At 45.0% G+C, this 26,126-nt stretch overlaps 1 protein-coding gene across 6 annotated transcripts in view; it reads left to right on the top strand.

The window, feature by feature from the left end:
- LOC131671832 (paired box protein Pax-6-like) overlaps nt 1-26,126 on the top strand; it is a 114,406-nt gene that overhangs the window by 60,009 nt on the left and 28,271 nt on the right. For 5 of the 6 annotated variants that reach the window (XR_009302576.1, XM_058948582.1, XM_058948579.1 and 2 more), the window contains exons 3-6: nt 5,103-5,286; nt 5,657-5,837; nt 24,114-24,313; nt 24,396-24,505. Coding sequence is in view for 5 of the 6 variants with exons in the window: in XM_058948582.1 (XP_058804565.1) it covers nt 5,103-5,286; nt 5,657-5,837; nt 24,114-24,313; nt 24,396-24,505 (675 nt within the window). In the remaining variant the exon portion in view is untranslated. The remainder of the gene's footprint in view (nt 1-5,102; nt 5,287-5,656; nt 5,838-24,113; nt 24,314-24,395; nt 24,506-26,126) is intronic. The other variant, XM_058948581.1, reaches the window with a different exon arrangement.

The raw sequence follows: 26,126 nt of genomic DNA, 5'->3' as shown, positions 1-26,126 counted from the left end.
TTTCAATTGCCCTTCCTTCTCTCTTTCCGTTTTCTTCTCGTTCTTTTTTTTCCCTCTGGCTTTTGTTGCGCCGATGCCTATCTATACTCTTGATCGTTGCCGTGGTTAGATCATTTTAATTGAGCAGTTCCGTTACTCAAAATCTAACTATCCGATGACTATACGTTTTAGCGGGTATTTCATAAAAAAAAAAGCGGTATTCAGTAACGGCGAACGTATCAATGGACTTTCAGAATGTGCTTACAAGCCAATTATAAGCGGAATTATGCAAGCGAACGCGCCAATCGACGCCAGGCAATTTGGCAAAACTTCGCGTTGAAAGAGTTGGCACGGCGTGCCTTTGGTTGGATTCCCCCAAAAATCCTTGCCGTTGCTCTTGCGGCATGAAGTCCAGGTGGAGGCAAGGAAGGCCCGCGAGGAAAGCGACTATAATAACGCGTGCGTCGCTGGGAAAAACGAGCTACCTCGCCTCGCTCATTTATTCCACCGGAATTACTCGCGGCAGAAGAGAGCAAGACGGGGACGACGAGGCAGGCGGAGAGAGATTTTTCGCTGCGCGCGAGCCCTCACTTTTACGCCTGCAGGTGGAACGGAAGATCGTGGCACGCTCTCGCTCTTGATGTTTTTCCGCGTGATACTCGCAGCCTCGTTTCTTCTATCTTTTACCCAGATAAAGAGAGAAATCCTCGAGTATACTTTATACCGGCGTCCGTAGCTTGCTTTTTCACTTTTCTTCGGAAAAGCTTCATCGTGTGTACTTACTGTGAGGATACAATGCCAGTTAATTTTCTAGAAAGGCATTTGATGTATTTCATTTGGATCGAGTAACTGTGCATTCTCTTCGAGCGATCATTAATTCGCGGTAGGTTGGCTCAACAGTCATTTATGATCATTGCGAAAATAAATATTTTCAATCTTTCAACAATACGTTCCACGAAAAATTGATCAAGTAATCTACGTCGATATACAATCCATTGCTATTTACAATAAAGGAAATTTTTCATAACAAATTTTTTTCTTTCCTATTTCTTTGATGTATCTCGAACATTATTACAAGAATATTACTCGTTGCTTTTTCGCTGTACAAGCACACATGCACGTGTCTTTGGCGTTCACATCAAATTGATTGACGCAGACCTCCTGGTTCTGCATGATGCAACAAAAAGATCGATTACATTCTAACGACTTTTTTTTACTCAAACTTGACGAGAAGCCTGTATTTCACACTTATTTTATCGAAGTCTTTTCAACCTTTCCGCGATGTATGTCCGTATTCAAGTGATGCGTAAGTTACGAATAACTAAAAATAAAAAATTTCCTTGGGACAAGTTTTCTCGATAAAAATCTCGGAACGATTTGACTTCGGTCATCCATCACCAAGCGTAATCGTTTCAAACTAAAACCATCTTTATGAGCAATTGGCGAGCAATAAACTTTGCACGGGATATGGCTCGAGGCCGATACATATACATCGACTTACCCATAAGACGCACGCCACGAACGCACAAAAGGCATCAAGCTCTCTCTCTCTCTTTCTTTCTCGCCACATCGCGTTTCGATAATTAATTCAAGTCGATGCTGATTGCTCGTTACAATTCTGATACGCATAATTTTCCATTCACGTGCAAGTCCCATATTTATATAACCGTACGCAGATAATTATTCAAGGTCCGGGAGAGAACAATGATTCTTTGTTTTCCTTCTAGTACGTATCGGGGCAGTGACACCTCCTATGTTTATTGCTCATTAGCGTTGACGAGCTCGCGTGTTCGTTTGTCAGACTACATTTATAACACCAACCTTGATCTACTTGATCGTTATTTCTCGTGAGCCTCTATTTCGCGACACAAATTTGCATCGATGTTTAAAAACAATTTCAAGCAACTGTCTCGAGAATGAATAGTGTATCTTAATTAGAGGCGAGAAAATTAGAAGGACAACCGAGAAGAAAAAAAATTATCCGAAGCCCAATTTATTAGAGCAAAAAGGGTTAAGAGCTCTGGAGTCTTCCCTTTTAGTCCGTTGGTTGGCACCCTTTTCTTTCGGCGTCGTGTCGGCTACCCCATTATCAGGTCTCTATACGTACGGTGTTAGAGGCGCGGGTGGGCGACAAATTAAAGGCTCGCCATACTTGCCCCCCTCCAGCTAGAATTGGACTTAATAAAGGCCAATAGCGCAAACCTCAGATAGCTCTCCTGCGAGTTTCCATAGAGCTTTTGTTATGCGCGCGAATGGGCGAGGGGGTGGTGGTGGGGTTCCACTCGTGATCGTCGTTCTGACTAATTTCAGTTGGCGAACGCTTTCTTACGTACCTCGCGGTCCACTCGGGGTTTTCGTTTGTTCAAGTTAATTATCCAGTGCCGGCAACGTGTCGACTGTGTCAATGAAAATCAGTTTTTGTATCTTGGAGAAAAATAATAAACGGCGCTACGGAGACCGCGGCACGAGCTTGAAAATGTTCATTCAAGGAATTGAAATGTTGGAAGTGTCAAAACACGCAAGACGCGCATAAATTACGCGTTAATCGTCAGTGTGCACGAGTTGATGTATAATATCGCAGCCGTCCACTCGAGTTTCAACACTTTCAGCCCCTTCGGATCCGCGATAAATCCTCGCGGCGCGCGGGCAAGGGGCTCGCAAGCGCGCGCGCGATATAATCCTCGGCTAATACCCAAGCACCGCCTCGTAATATACGAATGAACATACAGGCATTGTGTTTGCGAGTCGACTTTAGGCGCGTATAATGTTTGAGGATCAAAATCGTGTACCAATATTGACACTCTATGGAAAACGTATATAGACGACCACGGCACGCCTGATTGCCTTCCATGAGTTTGTTTTCATTTAAACGAATGTCACTGCGAGTTTTTAACTACGAATTTCTATTACTCCGTTGGTTATAATGTCGCAGAAAAAAAATAACTTTTCAAATCGAACGATCCATCTTGGCATACGATTATTCAATTAAACAGCATTAGTTCCAGCAAATTGAAGTCACTGGCGATCTAAATTTAGAAACAAATGGCTCGCTGTATTAACATCAATGAACAATAATATGTATCGACGAAAACACACTTTTCTATTGACACTCGACAACGCTCCAAGTATGTACACACGAGCTCAGCTCTTGAAACACAGCAAAACGATGATAACGGGGATTACAAATCTTTAAAAGGCGCGCGATGCAGTTATGAATTACATACAGCGAATAGAGTTGCAAGTTTCAATTAAAGATTCCAATTGGGTTTTGCGTTTGATCAGCCTTCAATGCCGTTGCGTGGGAGAAATGAAAAATTCGAATAGTAACGATGGCGAAAGGATGAGTCAACGAAAAGAAATTCAGCTGCCGTTCGAGTGCTGCGCGTGTACGTCTATTAGCGCGACGTAACAAATGTCCGAGGTTCATCGTCTTTCCCTCACTTTCACGATAGATCAGTCATTGGCTGAGGGGCAGTACGAAAAATGTAACAGTTTTCCGCGCTCGCGCCGCTGGCGCGTTGATCGTTAGAGTGAGAGAGAGAGAGAGAGCGGGCGAGGAGTCAATCGAGCGTGAAGCTTTTGTCGATGTATATGTATACGGCGATGACACCGCTGCGCTGCACGCGCGTACGCGATAAATTTCTCCCAAAATACCCTCGGATCTGCGCGCGATGCGGTCTTGTACGCGCGCGTGTAAGCGCGACGCTGGCTGCCCGGCGCTGGGCGGCATTTTTCCAGTTTCAAGGGTGTCGGGGACTCGCCGCGCGATAAATTTCCGTGGCCCACGGCGTCGAATTAGCGCCCCGACAAATGGCTTGTAAACATGGCGGTCTGCGCTGCTACCGCTCGCTGCGCTCTGCCATCGCTGATGTATTCATAATTTATTCATCTGTTTGGTCGGGCTACACACGGCTCGTGCGCGCGCGCGCGCGCTGCGAACATACGGTGCACCATTGCGTATATGCTTTATAAATGATCGCGCTATTGTTGCGCTCTCCTACGGCCGTGCACCGATATAAATCAAACATCGAAGCTTTCGGTTGTTTGCTTAGCGGGGTGCCAAAGTGCTGCGATAATAGTAAGCTCGCTCGGACTTTCGACTTTCGCTCGGATCTTCTAATAAATAAATTCACGAACGACAGAAGTAAACAAAACAGACGGATAATTGCTTCTCGCTGATTCTCCTCAATTTCGTTGACTCTCCGGAGGGAGCGACTAAAAAGAATGTGAGCATGGAAAAGTTGATTAATCGCCCGTAGCGAATGTGTATAAGCAGACAATCCACTTTGTAATAATGCGTGTCTATTCAAACCGATCGCCGAGTAAAGTGCAGATGTCCAGCGGCGAGTCAGAGAATAAAGATCGAGGAAAAAAGATCGAAGAGCGCGCGCGTGAATATAAAGAAGAGAGAAAAGAAGCGACCCTCTCTTTCTCTCTCTCTCTCTCTCTCTCTCTCTCTCTCTCTCTCTCTCTCTCTCTCTCTCTCTCTCTCTCTCTATGTCTCGTTTAGAGCGGTACAATGGAAGTGTTAGCGCGACAATGATGTCCGTCCTTTCTCGATCGCTACGCATGAAATACGGAATGGAGTGAACTTAATGGTGATGTGACTTTCTAGCGAACGATGAACATTCAAAAACCGTAAAGGGATGTGGAAATTCGACTTGGCGACTAGTTAAAACGAAAATTGCTCGGGATATCGAGAAGAATATCGGCGCGCGCGAGTCGTTCGTTTGTCGAAAAGTGACGATTCTAACTTTGAGTCACCAACTTTTATCCGACTATATGTATTCCGCTGCTCCCCCCGGTAGATCTTAAAAAGAGAAAAGTCTAGCCACGCTTCTTCTGGCCTCGGCCGTCCCTCTCGTTTTTCTCTCACGCGCGTAAGAAAAGAGACAAGGACGTGCGCGCGCGCGCGCGCTCGCGGGAGGACAGAAAAAAAAATGTATTCGTGATTTATCGGTTCGATTCCTGGGAATCATTCGGTGAAAATGTCGCTCGATCATAAGACAAACCAAAAAGAACAGTTGAAAAAGATAAATAAATAAAAGCGCATCCAGAGCTCGTTAACAAACATGCGCATCGCAGATGAGCCGCAAGTAAGTGTGGACGATAATGTGAAGAAGAGTACGACGTGATTTCAGGTCACAGCGGTGTCAACCAGCTGGGAGGGGTGTTCGTAGGAGGTCGTCCACTACCGGACTCGACCCGACAGAAGATCGTCGAGCTGGCGCACTCGGGTGCACGGCCGTGCGACATCTCGCGCATCCTGCAGGTCAGCAATGGATGCGTCTCCAAGATCCTCGGCAGGTTGGTTGAAGTACATACTGCATGCGTTCTCGTATAAAACAGTTGTGGAGAATCGATGTGTTTGCCCCGTTTACCGGCGCCCCGGTACATATCCGTTCGCTCGTCTTGTTCGCCCTCGGCGCTTGGATATATATGTATGTGTAGCCTTTTTGCCCATTTCCGACGTCGCGAGCTTAGCTTGGAATGCGCGCGCTCGCCGGATTGTGGGCAGTAGAATAAAGGACGCAGCCTCGCGTCCAGATACAATTGTTAGCGATAACTCGTTGGTAGTTGGTGTCTTAGCGATGCGGGTAGTGCGCGAGGCGCACCTGCGGATGCTATGCTAACGGGGCATCTGGCGAATGATTATGGCAAAATATTATTGTTGCAGGTACTATGAGACGGGCTCGATAAGGCCGCGGGCCATCGGCGGCAGCAAGCCCCGAGTGGCCACAGCCGAGGTCGTCAACAAGATATCCCTCTACAAGAGCGAATGCCCGTCGATCTTCGCCTGGGAGATCAGGGATCGGCTGCTGCAAGAGGGCGTCTGCACCAACGATAACATTCCCAGCGTGAGTACACGGCCGGCGCCGGTTTATTTGCGTCTAGCGTGCGCGCGTGCAGTCGTAATTTCACGAAACCGATTCGTTTTGACAGCGCTACATTGCATTCCACGCCGGTATTACTCGTGTACAACCTACCTACCCCTCCACGGCAATTGACTCGCAAACTAATTAACACTCTCGCTCGACGCCCCTCGCTCTCGCCCGTATAAATCTCGTCGTCGCTACGGTGAATAGCCAGTCGGTGCGCGCGTGTCCTCCCACCGCGGCTTGGCGCGCCAACGCATATATATGTATGTATATATATATATATGTATATATGTATACGTGTACGCGCGTCCTCTTTCTCTCTCTGGCTTTTTGTACGGAGCCCCCTTCGTGCCCGCAGTATACTGTACTCGCGCGCTCGATGCGCCCCATTGTCCCGCGCTCGCGCGCGTCGCCGTTCACTACGGCCCGATACATCATCTCTCCAGCGCCCGCGAAAGCACGACTCTAACTCGCCAAATCGCATCAAGTACTTTCATTCTCCTCTTTTACTCCCGCTTTATCTCGTGGGATAAGTCGCTCGAAGGTACTAATTCTTACGAGGTATCGCCTGTATTTTCGTTCGTTATTTACGTAAATAACTCAAACTTTCCGAATAAGCCATGAACTACGAGCTAAACGACAAACCGAAGCGTACGATTTATGATCTGGAAAATCGCATAAAGAAGAAAAATAGAGCTACATCAAGAATGTCAAATCTCGCTCCGTCTAAAGCGTAAAAATGTTCTCTAAATTTGATCGTATAAAAAGAAATCATGGAATCTTTCATCTTGCACGCCCCGCAAAATCGCTCTTTAATCTCTCTCCCCCTAGCCGTTCCGAAAAAGTTAAGACACTACGGGACTGCTGGCGAAGAAGAAGAAAAAAAGCGTCGGGTTGCCATGGTTATTTGCATGCGTCCAATAAACGCTCTGCTACTGCCGCGAGAAGAAAAAAAAGGAGAAAGAGAGGGTAGCTTCGCCGTTGGGGGAGGGTCACGCGCTAAACTCCTGTCTCTCCTTATATTATGCGTTTCCACCCCTCGAGCTCGAGCGAGATTCTTTCGCCTCCTCGGCACCTCTAATGGATTCGAAGTGTGCAAACTCTCCGAGATTTTATTCTTGCCGGCGCGCCGCAACGCGGAGAGCAGTAGCTACGAGTAATTGACTTTTGAGCGTTCGAATTTCGCGATACAAAGTGAGTTTTCTCTCCCTCCCGCTCCCTCCGCCGCGTGCCGGCATATTCGGACTTTCGCCATCTTCTCATCTCCTAAGCACACTTGTTTTCCGTTACGCCCTACGTAACTTGGCGAACCGGGCACCGGTGCAACTTTCGTGCCAGCGAGAATGAAAATTCTCGCAACAGCAGGTATAAAACGCGATCGGGAAACGAATATTCTTAAGAACTCAAGCGCTGCTCATGCACGCGGAGGAAAAACCAATTAGCAATGAGTAATTCCCTTTGTCAAGCCGGGGATCACTTTGAATCTTCGAAAAAAGAATAAGCAAATCTCCCAAGGTATTCGCAGCGAGTGAGCGAGCAGCTGGGAATTCCGCTTTTTAACAAATTACCAGTGAGAGCAAAGCTTGTGCAAAGGCGCCCAAGGAGGATCAAAGCTTTCGCTGGTAATCGAGCCTCTGGCTAAGTTCTCTCTCTCTCTCTCTCTTGCCAGAGAAAGTAAGGGGGCTTCTGAACTTGTTGTGGCTAAGATTAACGTTTCTTTAATGGCCCGTGTAATATTCCATTACGCGCGCTGGCGGCACGCCCACCGCCGTCGACTCTCAAATTATTTTCTCGCCTGGCGCGCTGCGCCGCCACTTCTCTCCTTTGCCCGCTCCTATGCGATAATCTTTAATCTGACCGGCCGCGCACATTTCTACATGCTTTTGTTGTGGCTTTTTCAAATTTCCATACGATTAAACTGCCTGTCAATTATGTTCCCCATCGCCGCGGCGCAGCCGTTTGGGCATGCGACATCGCCATCGGATCATTGACGAAATACCCAAAAAAGATAAAGTTTAAAATCAGAAAGCAATTTGTACCAGGGAAAAAAAACAAAGAAACAAACAAAAGGTAAAGCTTGCGCGTGGCAAGAGTAAAGAAAGACCAGCAGCCGGTCTGTCTCCGCGCGCCGGTGGTGATTGGAGGAAATTTCATTATTCTCAAACATTACCCGCTTCATTGTAATGTCGTCAAATTCAATTCCCATCGCAGCAGCAGCGGCAGTAGCAGTGCTCGCCTGCTTTCCGCAGAACGAATCACCCTTTCCCTTCGCTCCCCGTAGACCTCGGTCGCCGCCGCCGTTTTCCATCGGAATTTCATCGATCCGGCTGCTTTTCTATGTGCAAACGCCGTAATGTCCCGAGACAGAAAATTCCTTTCCTTTTCGCGGAGCGAGAGAACCCAGAGACAGATATTTTAAAATAACCTTCATTTTCGAAAGTAAACTCCGTCGATAAAAATTAGTCCTCCGTAATAAACCTCGGACATAACGCTAAACGCCAGAAGAAGGTATACAGCGAGGGTAAAGGAGTACGAGGCTATCGTCGATAAAATGATTTTCCATTTGTATTCTCGCGTCTAATGGCGTGTCAAATCCGAGAGCGGGAGAGTTACTTCGGCCGTGCGGTGTTGGCTTTTGGAATGCGCGCACGCGCCACCAGCGTACCCGGTGGATTTAAATCGGGCGGCCGGCGGCGGACGCGTTATTGGTTTATTCGCGCCACTGCACCCTCCCTTCCCTCGCCACTGGCTCGTTACGCATCGCGCTTTTGTTCTCGCGTGCTCGCCGTCTGTTTCGCCGATCTTAATTTTTTTGCCTTTGGTTTTTCATTACTCTCGGAAGGAGCTCGTGGTTCTTTCAAAACTGGTTTAGCGTCATTAAATTATTTCGCTGCCTGTCTTCACGATGCGGCGCGGTCAAGCATAATATGTACCTGTGATAAGGGCCAGCAGAGCTTTTAACCTGATAAGTCCATCCAATCGCTTTCAAAAACAGAAGTTGCTCGCCGCGCGCGCAATTTATATAAATTCGCCACTCTCGCGCAAAGGGTCCCAACGTCTTGTGTTCATACGATATAGGTATAAAGCGTAGGTACAACACCGCAACAATGTCGGCCAGTGACTGCAGCAGCAGCGGCGTACCAGTATAACGTAATGGATGGCCTCGAGAATCCGAGCCGAGTGAATTGTTGGCGCGGCCGTTCCTCCGGAAAACGGAGGCGACTGCGTAAATCAATGCTACTTTTTCCTCCGCTCGTCCGTGGCTTCTTCTAGTTATTTTTTTTTCTTTTTCTTTATTTTGTTTTATTCTTTAACTCACGCTGTGTCCGTACACCACCGCGCAAGGTTGCTTCCATTTTCGATGAGCTTTTTCCGAAATTCGTGCTCGCATTCAATTTGATACATGCACACATATACGCGAGCAAGTCAACTTCTTATACGAGAAGTGCGGGGGACCAAGAGAGGAGTGAGTTAGGGGGTGTCGGAGACGTCCGGCGCGACTACTGCATTATGTATTTTCTCATCCCCCTCAGCTTCTCGACCAACTTCCCTCGTACGTTCATTCTACTCCCCCACACCCTGCCGTCCGCCTGATGTCCGCTTCTCTTTATCTGCCTCTTCACTTCTCGCGTCTTTTCCTTTATTTCTATTTTTTTTCAACATTCTTCGTTTTTCCAACTTCAACTTTTGAAATAGCTGCTTGTGATTTGAAACTGAAGGAAATTGTGGTATGAGAAAACTATATATGTGCTCGTCATCCGTTCTCATGCGACTGCTGTGTAAACGAAGTGTGACGATATAATAATTGAAAAAAAAGAAGGTCGAACGTTATTGTAATTTAAGTAAATTAAAACACATTAATTACAAAGATAAAAAATCTTCCATCAAAAGCTGCTATTTTGTACCATCGAAAAACAAAATTGTTATTTCAATGACTATGGAAAATCTTATCGAGTCAAAGTTACATCAGCTGGTAGCATACGTAAATTGCAGCGTGTCATTATTTCCTTGATTGCGCGATATCATTGATTATTCCAACAAACGATAAATTCTAAAACCGGTATAATCCTGGCCTCAGTAATATAAATTTCAAAAGTCACTTGCATTATTTTGTAAAGTAAATGTCGAATTGCGCAAGATTGTCCACACAAGCTCTCGAGAAGAAAACAGAGATGATTTCGAAAGAGACGTATTGTCAAGTGTCAGTAAAAGTCAGTGCCGCTATCTCGAGCATACCAAGAATTGTCCCCTCATTATGTGGAGGCGCGTTTATCCGCGATTCTTGGAAAAGCCGCAGAGAAAGAATCGGTCCACTATTCTTTCTGGCTGTCGCGACAGCTAACGTCAGCTGCGTATAAACCACGGCATATACAAGGGAATTCAACACCCATAGGTAGACTATGCTCGAGCGCAATCAAAGTAAATATATATATATATATATATATATGCTCCGGTTCAACCACCGTATCGCAGGCTGTCTCGTCCAATCAGCGCCTGTCCGCCCGAGCTTGTAAACGTGCCGCGCAGCCTCTCTCTTTTATCTCTCTGCATCAGCCGACGTTTGAGATTATGCCGCGGTTAAAGCCGATATTCACGCGCGAGGGCTGCTCGCACAGAAAAACAACTCATCGACGACATTCCGATGCGTACGTGTGCCACGCGACCGTTTAGGCGTTCTGGTACGATGCGCGGCTCGGCTAATGACCATCGTTACGACAAGACCGCTCGGCACGAGCGCTTCTCCCCTTTGAATTTCCGCAAAATTAGCATTCAAGCGTATCGTACAGACAACGACCGTTGTAATCTGCTCTTTAAAGTGATCGTAGACGAAGGAATATGAAAAGACGCGGTGCAGCGTCGGTGTAGGTGTTGCAATTACGTACCGCGATCGACGACGGGCATCGTTTTACCGGAGTACTAGCGACGCATTGTCCTCTTATTTTTATTCTTCGATCGGAGTCATGACAGCCGTGCTATCCGACTGCCATCTCGAATATTCGATCTCACTTCTATAACAGGCTTATAGCGATCGTTCCGAAATATCCTACGAGGTAACTTTACGCCTGCCGAAGGTTTTGCGTTTCCTTTTCAATGTAATATCGGATTCGTGAATAAATTAGGAAGATGGCCTGTATCCCTCGGTAACGAAAGTTTTCGTTTCGAGTTGAGCAAATGTTCGAGGCATCTTGAATTTATTAATGAGTAATTTGATCGCGAGTGTGTCGCAATAGTTACCTAATTTTCTTTAATACGTCCAAGACAAAAGAGCTATTTGAGTCTTGGAGGAGATGGCCACAGTATGCAAGTCTGCAAGAAAAGTCACGAAGCGTCCGAAGCGTCCGTCACAATAAACTCGGCAGTTTGCGTGCTAATAAGTAGCTGCTAAGTAAACGACGCGTATGCATAAACAACGAACGATTGCCCACATCCATATTAATCGGCGTCGAAAAGAAGCGTAAAGGGGCATTATTATGTGCGTGTGCCACCGTACAAACCATCAAGAAGAAGCAATAAAAAGCGTTCGCCACGATTAAAAGCAGCCTTCCCCTTCTTCTGCTTCTTCTCTGTGATTCAATGTCGAGAAGGGGGCCGCCCCCGCAGGAACCGCCCGCTGCGTTATACGTACACGCTCCCCCTACCTTCCCGTTAGCTCGCACTACCGTACTCTCGTCTTGGGCGTGCAGATTAAAAAGCTGTGATTAGAGCTCGAGTACTCTACTCCTAGTGTGTGCTCCGATTTGTGAGATTTTTCCACTGATACTCGTTTAGTCGCTTTTCTTTTTTATAAATAACGTGTACCTGTTGTTGATCATGATGGAATACAAATTCAACATTTTTTCCATTCAGCAGCATTTCAATTGAGTAAAGAGTAGAGCTCGCTGTATGTTCCAGGTTACCGATTAATTTTTTGTTTTATTTTTTAAGAGTGGACGATATTTCACATGGTTCATTTACAAGGCGCAGTTTTTAGAAAACCTTTGTTAACCAACATATTTGCTGGTTCAGAAGATCCGGGTAAAATAGCTATCATGATAGATAAATATATAAAATTACTTTTATCGTCATAGGTAAAAATAAATGACCCTCTGGTGTCTGGTGGTACGATTAGAATCTACGAAAAAAAAACTGAAAATGGTACATTTAAATGATGATCTTAGAGTTGCCGTTTAACAAAATAACCTTTTGTTAAGGATGTTCTCTTGAAACTTTACTGTAAAAAATATTGGTTTCAGTGCTCCTTCAAAAGCTATCAAAATTTTTCTTACCACGCTAATAGTACATCTATATAATGTTGCAGTCTACGTAGGAGTTTATAATATACTATAATTTTATTGGTTTTTATCACTATTTCCATGCAGTTAAATTATATTGTAATGACTACGTGTCATTTTCGAATGTTTTTTAATGTAAACAATGCTGTTAACCCAACATTTTCACGAAAGTAATCTTTCTAACTTGATTATTACGTCCTTAACGTACTACGAGATAAATACTCTCTACGAGACAAATACCAACTCTCATGATTTGAACGAATGTATTTTTCGGCAAATTGGTTTCCCTTTAGCAGTCAACGCAACCATTGTTTATTGTTTGCATGATTGTTCAGTATTCATTATTTAAATATAGCTTACCCTTTGATTGAAGTGTCAGCTTGTCAAATTGGAATTTGACGAAAGCTAAAGAGCTGACAGTGTGCCTCGGATTGTGTCGTCGGTTGTAGTACTTGGCCGCGCGTGCACGTCCCTCAGCGCGGCTCAAGTCAGCTCACTCCATGGAAGCCTCTCTCTCTCTCTCCCTCTCTCTCTTTGGCTTTTGGATTTAACGAAAAGCCTTCCCTCGCGGCAGAGCGCAAGCAAGCGGCGCGTTCGCTGGTGGCGTTTAATTCTCTTTTACGCTATGGGCGTTCCGGCGCAGCTACTCCCGAGCCGTTCAAATTGCGAATGCCAGGCGTGCCGGCGCCCCGTTCTATTTAAATGTAATTTGTATCGCGGCAGCCGTGTTGACCTTGCTTTTCTTTGTTTGTTTACGCGGGCGGATGTTCCGCCGAATTCCGTCTTTTTCTTTCTGTCCCTTTTCACTCGCCGCACGGCACGCCCGGCCACGATTCCACTCCTCGTTGCTCGCGGGGGCGTATCGCTGCCTCTATCTCCCGCTTTCTCTGTGTTTGCCGCCCGATTTGCCCAATTCGTTTGACAAGCGACGCGAATTTTTTTTTTTCCTTTTTTTTTCGTCTTTTTTTTTTATTCCTTTTGTCCCCGAACACCCTTGCAATCAGCCGTTGTCAGCAATGCAGTCACTTTTACGAATCACTGCTCAATCCACGGCTTCTCTTACAGATCGTCCAATTTATACAAATAACAATTGGTTTTGTGTTAACGAAGCCAAGCATTCTTTCGACGAATCATCTATTTCTTTTATTTCGCGTTGAATCTATCAAAAATTAGCCCTTACATGGTAAGCCTACAATCGACAGCAATCATCAAAGTACGCGCGCTATATCACAGGTCTATCAGGCGTGCGTGCGTGCGTCCGTGCGTGTGCCGCAGTTAACCCTTGTACCATACAAAAAGAGAAGGCGTAACAGCATTAAGCTTGCACGCACCTTATCGTCCAGGGGAACGGTCATACGCGAACACCCTTAATAAAGCCATTTCACTCGTCCGCCCACTTCTCTCTCTCTCTCTCTCTCTCGCTCTTTCTCTCTTTTCTTTGGTCGCTATACCATTTTCTCCTCTCTCCCTTCTTCACTTTCGATTTCCCACGCCACGAAAATCCGCGCCACGCGTACCGATTCGTTACGATACGTAATTCGCCATTGATTGCCGAGAAATCTACGCGCGCACGACCCTCGTAGTAGCGGCAGCATCCCGTCGTCGTCGTTCTTTATTTTTTTTTTTTTTTTTGCTTTTTGGCTAGACTATCGAGGGAAAGTGGGTTAATGGGAGAACTCGGGCGAGAGGGTGTGCTGGTGATTTAATGTTTACGAGACAAATATTTATGTGTGGATTTTCGTAGTGGGTTTTTCCTTTCTCAAGACTTTTATTTAGCGATCGAAACTTTGCGCTGGGAAAAAAGAATTGACGTTGACATTCAATGATTTTTCATTTTTTCATTCCGACTACCAGTTATAAATTCGGTCGCTCGACAAAAGCATGAAAAAAAATGGATCGTTTTACACAAAAGAGGCCAATCTGTCGGTTAATCTCCCCGCAATAAATTCAGCATCCGCAAAACGTCAAGCGAAAATAAGCGTATCAAAATAACAAACGCGGGCACGCGCGAAACACGAGAAACCTGTGATTTGTATAGTCGCGACAGAGGTGTGCACCTATATACTGCTCTCTTTAGTCCGCCCTGTGTGCGTATATGTGTATAGTACAGGAGGGTGGTCTAATGATGGGTTATGAAATTTCGCTCGCAGCACGTGTCTCTCTCTCTCTCTCTCTCTCTCTCATCCCTATTGCTATATATGTATACATGAAAGTGTGTCGCTATACTGCAATACAGCCGCACTTCAATTGAGAGCTCATAACGAACGACGAAATCTCGGCTTATCGCGTCTCGCTAATATAGACATCGAAATAGCTGCTTGATGCTTTGCAGATGTAACGTGACTTTTTGATAAACATCACCACTAACGATCAAAAGGCATTTTGAACAGCAGATTAAACGGTTGTTATGTAACTTTAGGGGCATTAGTTTTCTTTGTAAATAATTTTTTTATCTGTCGGGATAGATCATCCTTAAAAATGTGTAATATTTCATTCACTACAAGTGCATACGATATCTCACGAGTTCATTGATAATGTAAAGTTTGCACTGCTGGACTTAGTGCTAAAAGTTAATTACGTATAAGTTTCATTGAGTTTTCCTAAAACGTAAATATTTAGAGTCTTAGCACGACCACTAGAGGTATAGGAAATGTTGAAACTCTTGAACTAAACGTTATGTATGGCTAATTAATTTCACAAGGAATATTATTCTAGATGCGATTAGCCCTTATATAATTGTAAAATCTATCATACTTTTCATTTTTTTTACATTCATGATAATAAAATATATTTATAAAAGGTCAGCCCTCGGTGAATAAATAAATAATAAGCAACCAACTTGGTCCGTTGAATGTCAACGTTTCGTCGCTAATGTTTGTGGTCTTATCAGGATATTATTTGTAGAAGTTAACTTCATCAAAATAAGCAAAATGAACCTACTTCGTCTTATATTACGATAACTATATATTGTGGTCTAATAAGGAAGCATAGAGAATATTTTTCTTCTTCATTACAATAAAAATTTAACATTTTTACAAGCGAACTGAATATACTTTATATTAATTATCCATTGAAACTTTGATTGCCTGTGATATTGACTGCTTGTAAAACACCTCGATCGCTAGTAAAACATCTCTTCAAGATTCTTTCAACAAAAGCAGACAGCAATGTCAACTTTGTTTTTTTGCTTGCGCACATGTAACAGTTATTTGCACGCGTGTTGTCGCATTACTTGCGAGCGTCTTTATCGATGACGACATATGCAGACACGGTATAACAAAAACAATCGAAATTTCTGATTATATTTTTACTTGAGGACGAAAAAAGAATACCGATAACACTTATCAGATGATACTCGTAAAAACAAAGCATCGCCTGAAGAAATACGCGCGCACAGTTCATAAAGCAAAGCAGTGTCGAAGAAGAAAATAAGTTGGAAATCAGTTAGTCGCGATACGTTTACGCTGAAGACAAACTTAGCGATAAGAATCGAGTTAATAAAAAAAGGCCTATACGGTAGCTATAAATAAGCTCGGTGTATATGTACTAGTATATAGCGCTCATCCCGTAATCGTCGGATCCGGAGGATTATTTAAGGACTCGTTTATCGTGAAGGGCTGAGAGATCACGCGACGATAGATGATATCGCACGATATCGCACGTATATATGTGTGCGTACTTGTTCACCCTCTCTCTCTCTCTCTCTCTCTCTCTCTCTCTCTTGCTTATTTAGACCCCATTTCCGACGCACGCACGCCTGCCATCGTTACCATGACTCTTCGCTAGATTTTCCGGGGCAATAAAACCTTCCACCCAGCTTCTCTTACGAGGCTTGTAATATTCTGCAAACTTTGTTGCTCATCATTCTCATCTTACATTGTATAATTACTTTTTGAAAATTAATCAATAAATTGAACCGTCTGAAAATTAATGACGGACAATGTGTTAATTATTAAAATTCCGCATGTAAAACTCAGACAATTAAAACAGTTTTTTTCGGTGATAGCCGTGAATACTTTTGCTTGTATATTATACAATAAAATTATTCTGAGTCTTATGCACCTTAGTTGGTCAACGCTGAAAATGCAAAAGCACTTAAAAGTAGATTCTTACCTCGTGTGGCGTTTACGCCCGAGCAAAGCGAGGCTGGGAAGACACACGAGAAAATAGTCTCTTTCTCGAGCGTGCGGGAAAGACGTACTTTGCGCAGCCGAGGAATGATTATCAACAAAATTGCGAAATTTTCGAGAGAAGCCGAAATCTTTAGAAATAATTTCAAGCGCAACCAACGGTAGACTATCTCTCCATTTTTGAAAATAAAAAGAAAACACATACGCAAGCATCAAAGGAGAAGAGTAAGCTGCAACTCGGCGCGCTGCCTGGCACGTCATATATTCACCCTTGGCGTGCTTCATCTGCGCCCGCGTATAATGCGAATTGAGAGTCGCGCCGGAAGTGGGCTGTGAATGCAACGCGCGCGAGCGAGAGAGAAAGAGAGAGTCGGCCACCCCTTAGAGCAAGCAAAAACGTATCGCGCGCGCAACCCTCGCGCAAAGCGACACAGAGAGCCATTATGCCGAGGCGTCACTCGGAGACAATATTATGACGGCTCCGTCGAAGAAGCACAAGGTCTTCTTCCTCTTCTTTTCTCTCGCTCTTTTTTATCTTGCCAGCTTCTCTCGTTCATCACCTTCTTTCGCCCATGCAACGAGTCTGCTGCAGGATGTTTTTGTCTGCAGCGAGGGTGGCTGTATTTACTACTTTCTTGCTCTCTCTCTCTCTCTCTCTCTCTCTCTCTTTCTGATTTTATGATTCATCTCATTCGCTTCCGAAACGTTTGATGTGATGAGTTTGAATTTTGAACATGTACTGCTGTTGTTCTGCCTACGAATAACAGTCTGCATTTTACGAGTTATCATTTATTTATTTCAGTTTCATAAGGATAGTTATTCCAAGCGTATACTTGTAGCCATCTAATACAAAATTCAGCTCTTACTCAGGTCAGAAACCAAAGCTTCGATCTTTTTCTCGAATTCGACATATTTTAGAGTTATTTACCACCCACATGATTAAGACGTTTGGGAGAGCAATAATCTCCGACGCAGTGTATATATCTTTTTTTCCTCGCACCCTGAACGCACAAAATCCTCGTTACGCAGGCTACTATACATTTTAAAACCCCCTCGCGTGCCCGCATTCAAACATGCTGTGTATGTACCTACCCGGGACGTCTCTGTTAAGGACTCGCTCTCTCTCGTTTTTTTCTCTCCGCCTTTCTTTTCGCTGTCTCTCCGCACTTTGCGCTTCATGCTAATTCCATCGATCCGCTTTATAAGCCCCTTCTGGTGAAGGGCTTATGTGCGGTGATCGTCCTGCAGGGAGAGCCAGAACTCGGGAGAGAGAGAGAGAGAGAAACGAATTGAGATTTCGTAGGGTGTCAGTGATGAACGATCGCCTGATGAGTTTATTAAGATATTGGTCTTGATTATTATAGCGGAAATTAAGATTTCGAATAATAATTGCTTCTCGGGAGTGTTAAATGTACGGCATAGATTTCTAGTATTTTTCAAATCTGCAACTAGCGATATTGCATTGAGAAGTCACATATTAGCAAACATATAGAACATCTATAATACATCATTAATTGCATACGGCATCTGGCTAGTTTCTGCATTCTTCGAATTGTGCACCGCAACACTCATACTAGCTCTGAATTTTCTTTCATTCTTCAAAATAATTAGATTTTGCAGATCTATCCACCAGAGTTACAACAATAATCAAAGGACCCGATCAAAAACGTTCAGCATAACCACACAAATACTATTGTTGAGAGTATAAATAGAGGTGATGTTTGAAATGACTATTAATTTTTTCATAAAAGTTAGTGTAATTCTATTGACTCGAGTGGGCCAATCATCAATCGTTCTGCAACGTAACATGCAGCTTTAACAACATCACATCCATAACGAGCATATAAAAGCCCAATTCGCAGATAGGCATCAACAGAAACGTACAATTGCATGTTGTCGCACAGATATGAGCAATACGAAAGGTAAACAAGTATAATGCGCGATAGATCGAGGGAGCAGTGCACCATTGAGTAGCGTCGCTCTATTCAGGGCTCGTCTCACGTATGATGCGATTTGATTGCAGCGTTTGATAACGATGCTCTTTGCGCGATTGAAAGCCGTTTAAGTGTCGCGCCCGCGCCACGACTCCGCAGCGTTGCCGTTGTCGCTTTCGAGCACCCGATTCAGAACGCGTACGTACCCTTATCCAACCGAGCGTCGCTTTAATTAGCGCGTAACCGTCTTGTGTCTCTCTTTTTTTTCAGTGTCGATGAAAAATTAGATTTGTTCGTCTGGTACTACTTTGAATTTTCTTTCCTTGAATTGTGGCGCATATAGCCTCAATATCAATTTTAAAAATATAGAATCAAAATCTTTCGTACTACTTCACTCATTTCACAAGTCCAAGTCATCTTGTTCCATAAATCTGGCATTCGTGATTGTAGCAGCGATTGGGTCTTATCAGCAAATCATAGTAGGTGTTTCGTAACAATTGCAATTCTTTAAATCAACGTACTATACCAGTTAATGTTAAAAATGCCCCAACGAGCACGCAACAGTGATAATTCGCGATGAAAGACGAAGAAGGGTAAAGATCAGCCGGAAGGCACGAAATCGGAGCCGTGCAAACAACTGGCGCGCGCGATCAGCGCGACAAATAGCAATATAAGCGTGGTATTAGTCCACGACCACCGCGGCGGTCAATGAAAAACCCCTTTTAACCTGGAGCCGCCTGCGGCAACGCTTCTGCTCTCCCCTGCATGGACGACAACGACAGTCCGAGAAACCAGTTCGCCGGCGCGCGCGCGGGGGAAGTTGCTCGTTCAAACTAGGCTGACGTCGAGTGTCCGCTTCGTTTTCCTTTTATGCGCACAGCGTCTTCGAGAACTTACCTCGCTCATTCACTATTTATTTCGTTCCGCGGTTGTTTAATACAATGCTCAGCTTGTCAGCTCGAGAGTGCTGGCTTGTCATGCGACAACGCGCGGCCACTTCATTTGTCGCGTTCCTTTGTTTCGAGGCTGTCACTCGCGAAACATTGCTTTTTTTACATATTCAACGTATTTCATTATTCTTGGATAACGAAACGTTCAAAATGGCAGCATTTTGAAACGTTTCAAAAGCAAAGAGACTCCGCGTCACATCTATAATTGAAATTTAATATATCGAGTATTATTAGTCTATTGGCTCATTCCAAAAGACATAATGTTTCAAAAATTTAATGTCGCCAAATTCAGTCCATAATCCACGTTCAATTTATTTGATAAATTGAACGTGGATAAATGTAAGACCTAAATCTAGTATATGCACTACAATGCTGGTATGACTGCGTTCTAATTTAACCTCAAAAAATAATATAGAAAAAGATCATATGCACGAGAAATACTTGAGAAATTGATTTATTTGTAGGTTTTAAAAATAATGTCGAAAACGGTACAATTTTATATTCACAACCCCCCTGACAGTGACAAATATTATATAGTTAAAGTGAAAGTTGAGCTAGCAAATAAAGCTAGGAACGGTAAGTATGAGAAACGGTACAAGTGGGTATACGTAAAATAAACCGTTGTGTTTATTGAAATGATTTTTAGATTCAATAAACCGCAGGTCTTTTATTGCTAGTTACATATTATTGTTAGAGAAAAAAAACAAGAAGTTAAAAAACACAAAAAGATACGAGTAAGAGTGATAGTAATGATTCCGAACATGACGATTGTAATCAAGCGGAGCAAGATTCTAAAACACAGTTAAATGAAAAATTTGGTGAATAACAGTAGTGTCACCGTGATACTTCGGATAATATTGATCTATACATCAATAATAGCAAGATATTAAATAAGTTGCAGCAAACAAACAAGTTATACAAGGAAAACGATAAAATTAGTGAAAATATTGTGGTTAGTCTAGAAAAGCCTACGAAAAGCCAATGTGAAAAGAGAAATTTCAGTTATGAAAGTTTCAGTGATCAATCAAATCCTGATTCATGCCTGTGGTGAGAGAAAAGATAAATTTAAGAATTATAAGAATTACAACCAATCAAGTGGGAATAATAGACAGGATTTTGATTATGAAAGGGTTAGAAACTTTTACATGTTTTTAGCTGTGAAAATATTTCATGTAGTTCAGTCATACAATCGTTTTGTTTAATTTTGAAAAATGAATAATTTATATTTAATTTTGTACCTAGTATTCTTAATTTATTGACTTACATTTTAGGAAATGGCTGACTTTTTATAATATATAATGTTGAAAATATATCAATCCAGTGTCAACAGTTTCATCTGTACAAAGCAGTGATGACAATTATGATGAAATAGCTCAGAAAAAATAAAAAAAGAGAAAAATTACTACAACTGAACTGTTAAAGAAATTGGTCAAAACAAATCATTAAAATAAGCTAATTTAAAAATGAAACTGCAGTTACCAAATAATTTTTTAAAAGTAATTTGTATAGTTTCTAAGTCAAGTTAGAATTTGTGATTGGGAAATATCATTTATTCGCCCATTTTTCGTACGTGGGTTATATTTATTGATTTGAAAATAGTTGTACTTAAAGTTACAATATAAAAATTTTTTATTTCATAAGATAATTTATAATAAATACAACAAAATACTGTTTTTTAAACAGTAAATATTGCATTTAGGACGAGATGTGCAACGAATAAAACTAGCTATGTGATTAAACTATTTAAAAATGTAAAAATCTTGAGTTATAGTTGGTTTAACTATTTCTGTATACCGGCAACTGATATTACTGTATGAATTATGATTGAATAAAATAAATAAAAATGTACAAAATTTTGTCTCTGCAATTACATTGTACACATATAATTCATATTTCATTAACTAAACCAGATGCTGAACATAATAGCAATTCGTTCATAATCAAATTTCTTTTCTCAATACCACGAATTTGACTTTCGTTAGATATTCTGTTATTTTGTTTAACGCGATCTTTACGTCTTTATTTGTATCTTTGATTAAAAAAGTCTTTTGAAAAATATTGTGTAAAATATTAGTTGCCATAATAAAACATGAAGTTGAAATTGGATGCTTTTCTCATCTTACGTCTTTTTTTAATAAGTCACTGTATAATAACCTCATCATTATTGCCCGAGTCATCTGAGTCGTGTGATGATTCAAAATTATTTCATTCAGTAGCACTAAGCCATCCATTAATATATGTCTATTCACATTTGGAATATTCATTCTGTAGGATTGGAGGCTTATTCAATATAAATCTTGGATTAAAGAAATTCGCTTCGATTGAAATGCCTTTTAGGGTTATATATTGAAACGTTTAGCTTGATTTGCCGTTTGAGAATAATGAAATACGTTGATTATTTTTCTTCGGGCCCTAATAAAATAACCATCTTGCGCATCTTGCTCGTTCGGAATACTCACGACGCGAGGCGATGTTTTGAAATTCTCTGAAGAGCAAAAATATTTTCCCAAATTAGACCAGAAGACCGAGCCGAGGTGATTGACTCGAGATCCCATTGGTGAAAGCTCGCGTCAAGCGGTGTTCCCCCCGTCGAGGGACATAACAATGGCCTGTCGAAAAATCGTTCGGGCAGGTATATGTGGCGACACCGTGAATGTCTACTTTTACTACTGACTCTTTGACGTGCTAGACGCGGCGCGGCCAATCGCCGGCTCGGCTATTCAACGCGACTGCACGCCACGGAATAAAAACTTTGAAACCGCACGACACGCAAACTGACGGCGTCAGCGGAGAGCCGCTGAAAGGATCAAAGCTTTTCAATTTGGAATACGTTTACCCTTGAGTGTCGAACAAACGTAAAAATAAGCAGCGCTAGTTGATCATTTACCTATTTTACTGTCTTCCCGTTCAGAAACTTCAGTTTTCCATTCCAGAAAGTATCCGAACAATGAAGATTTAACCCTTCTCGACTAATTCTAAGTGTCGTTCCTAATTCCATAATAAAACATTCCATGACTGAACAACATCCTCTAATCGAAATTCTACGAAAACCAAATAACCCGCTGGCAACTGCACCTCAGTCAGTCAGTCAGTCAGTCAGTAATCGCGAGAGAGAAGAGGTCGAAGCTTATACACGAGGTTATTTTCACCTGCCGCCTGCTACAGAATTACAGGCCGAGAGAGAGAGAGAGTTGTCAGCGCGCAGCGAGATTGGCCGTGGGACATGTCACTCTTTCTCTCTTTCGCCCCGAGGGTCTTTTCCCTGGACCCCATTCCACACGTCACGACGCTGCGCCGTTGAAAAGACCTGACATGTCTTGCAGGACCCATACCGCTATATGCTCGCCCTATTCGCCACCACCCTCCCGTACAACTCCACGTCTCGCGCGACCGCGAGCGCCGCGGCTTTCTCACTTTCTTTATTACTCTGCAATCTCTCCGACGACGACGCCACTTTCTACGGGCGCGCAGGCTGTGCGTGTGGGAAATGCTCGCGCGCGCGTTGCGTTTTACGAGAGTTCAGCTTGGGCTTTCGGTCCGGCGCAAACTCGGAATCGATGCGCGCGTCGAGAAATAAAATCCGACGAGTGGCGCGCGACGGCAATGACGCGACTTTACGATATCACTCGGACTTGTCGTTGGCGCGTGTCGTTGATTGTCGCCGTTACGCGCCGATATTAATTTTGCCATACTCGCGTCCCGTCGCTCGGACAGATCGTAAAAAGTCGCGCGCTCATCAGTCGGCGAGAGGGCGCTCTCGGGGCAACGGGGCGCAATCCTTTGAAAGCCCACGTCCGCGCGAACGGGCATGCATTAATGTATAGTAATCCATAATGCATGTAACGGCGCGCCGCCCGAGCAAGTAAGTAAGTAAGTAAAGTAAAGACGAGGAGAGGCAGCGCGGCGGGAGAAAAGTAAGGCCGTGTGTAGGGTGGCAGGCATAAATTAGCGGACTATCGGGCGCAGCAGCCGTAAAAGACTCGGGCCCGGTGGGATTTATACGGGCGGTGCAAGTGACAGAAAGGCGCGCGAAAGAGTGCGCCTCCGCTCCTGGCCACGCCGACCAGCTGGAAACGAACAAAAGCTCCAAGAGCACAAGGTCCTTCGGGGAGGGGGGGGTCTCGCTAATTATCCTTATTGGCTCTCCAGAATGATAATCAATATACGCACGCGCGCCGCACGTATTGCCAATTAGCAACAACGCGCACTCGGTGCTGATTGTAATTGAAGCTCGCGCATCTATATAAAAGAGTGAAGCCTCGTGACAGATATGCGCAGCAGCAGCAGCAGCAGCAACCCCCCGTACATCAATATAGATATATCCGAGTGTTGTCGCCCGTGTCTTCGTCGTTGCCGTCGTCGCTCGCGTATAATTGAACTCGGAGGTAATTAACTCCCTTGCGTGCGCGCTTCGCCTCGTCGTTTTAATTACCGCTCTCTCGTCGCGTCTCATCGAGCAGCCGAAGCTCTCCCTCTCGCTTCTTCCCTCTGTCTTTCTCTCACCCCATTACGTTATTTATTACAAATCGGATCCGTATGTATATGCGCAAACGATCCATGCGCCAAATCGAACGACGCTTTTTCCTTACTTACATTTTTTTCTTTTTCTCTTTTCATCGACGCGTCGGCTGCTCGGGCAGCGCGGCGAGCACAACAGCGCCGCACGCTCTATCTCTCTGGCCTATATAGACGCGCGGCCTGCATCGCGCACGAATTAAATGTCTAGGCGCGTGCGCGCATGCGGATCTCGTTAGCGTCGCGAGGCGTGGATAAACGGATCGACGCTGGAGCGGCAGCAGCAGAGAGAGAGAGGAACGCTGATGTGCTCGCTCGAGCGCGCGCTGCGACTATACTCGCTGTACTTTGCCCCCCGAGCGGCCCGCGATTCGTGACGATCGCTCGATCGGCGCGCTCGAAAGCGGGAATTCACGCAGTTGACGAATTGATGAATGTCGATTGACCGTTGCAGGTATCGTCCATCAACAGGGTCTTGCGAAACTTGGCCGCGCAAAAAGAACAGCGCCAGCAGCAGCAGCAGCAGCAGCAGCAGCAGAGCGCCGTGGGAGGCGTTGGCGTAGGCGTAGGCGCGACCAGTCCCGCGGAAAGTGTCTACGACAAGCTGAGGTTGCTCAACGGCCAGACCAGCGGCTGGCCGAGGCCCAACCCATGGTAACGCCGCCGTCCGCGTGTGCTCCACTTGTTTCGCCTGCGATTGCCAGCGATTAATCTCTCCGCCTTCGTCTGATTCAAGGTATCCGTCCGGAGCAGGCAGTCCTTTCTCCTCGTTGCAACCGAGCTTAAGCCCGAGCCATTGTACGGCTTTGCCTCCCGATCCCGCGGATATTCTGCACGCAAAGAAAGGTCAGTCTTCGCGGCCTTGGGCCGTCGCTCGTTGTCGTCCCTCGGAAGCCAAGCGGAGCCTCGCGCCGGCGATCGTTGCGCTGCCGAGGAGGAAAAACGGGAGCAGCACGCGCGAGTGGCGTTTCGAGGGCGCGATCGCGATTATAGCGTCCGACGCGCCAAAGGCTCGGCCCTCGCGAACCGCAAACCCGCAACGCACGCGCCCGCCCACCACTGCGCTCCGGCATTGCGCGTCGACGTTGCCGTTAGCGAGAACGCGCGACAGCCGCCCGAGCTTGCAAAGCGAAAGCCTGTATTGGTGAAAAGTTAATAACGCCAGCAGGATTTCTAGCGAAACCTAGAAAATCAACCATTCGAAATAAATGGACAAAAGACAACACTGAAAAGATTTTATTAAAAACATAATATTATACTTGGAGCTTTCATCTTTCGAACAATCAACATTCCGCGATGATTCACGCGCGAGAATCCCACTGGCGTTGAAAACGCGCTCGAGCAGCGAGAAATATGAAAGAAAAAACGAAGTAAATAAAATAACAGGCAAAAATATTAATATGAAAAGCCATACTCGGACGTACGGGCAGGCCGGCCAACCACCGCACAATGACCATATTATCAGAGGCGAGTGTTTGTAGTCCAAGGGGGTCGAGCACACGTACGCGCACACAGGGATATAAAGGCTGCGAGCGGCCTCGGCATTGCACGCCTGGGTAATCGCGTGTATGACCGCCGCTAGTAGGCGCGCGCTTTAATTAATTAATCCGACACAAAACGCCCCCGCGCGCGATGCGCGCCGCTACTAATATCCATGTAATCCGCGAGCGCGTCCTTTTGAGCCCCCATTGTTGCAGCCGCGCCATTGCCATTATGCACGCCAGGCTGGGCGCTCGCCCGAGCTGGCCGGCCCGCGCTGTCATACGCAACGAGCCTGAAAGCCGCGCGCTCTGCCAAAAATCGCGCGTCCGGCCGCTGTCGCTCGCCGTCGGGCATCTTTATATTCGCCAAGCACGACGACCAAACTCTGCGCATTCGACGAAGCAAGTGCGAAAGTGCAAACAGAAGGGAACGCGCGAGCACGAGCCCGACATTCTGTACCTTTCGGCCTTGCTCTTCGGAACGTCGGCAAACTGTCCGGCCCCGTCGCCTTCTCTCTCTCTCTCTCTCTCTCTCTCTCTCTCTCTCTCTCTCTCTCTCTCTCTCTCTCTCTCTCTCTCTCTCTCTCTCTCTCTCTCTCTCTCTCTCGTGTCCCCTTGGCGGCGGACATCAAACGCGAAATTTCTTTTCCCGTCTCCGTCTCTCTCCAGGGGAGTGTCACTGGCAGCGTCGACAGCCACCCCCGAGAGAAAGGATCTTCTCGCGCACGGGTTTCCTATGTGTGCACCTACACGCGCGCGAGCACACGCCATCCGGCGGCGTTTAAAAATATCCACCGTGGCTTGCTCCGGTGGCTCCAGTGTAATTTTAGCGCGGGGCGATAATCGATCGACGATTTGCCGTGCAGCGCCAGCATCTATTACGCCTGCACGCCGCTCGCGCCGCGGCTTGTCCCCTTTCGAACGCCGCGCCCGAATCCTCGACTTTGCCGAATCGATCATCGGTCGCTTCGACCAACTCGCGCGCT

The sequence above is a fragment of the Phymastichus coffea genome, unplaced genomic scaffold (assembly GCF_024137745.1).
Source record: "Phymastichus coffea isolate CEN01 unplaced genomic scaffold, Cenicafe_Pcof_1.1 PCOF00136, whole genome shotgun sequence".
Lineage (NCBI taxonomy): Eukaryota > Metazoa > Arthropoda > Insecta > Hymenoptera > Eulophidae > Phymastichus > Phymastichus coffea.
Note: the sequence above shows the minus strand (reverse complement) of the source record. Positions and strands in the feature narration are given on the sequence as shown.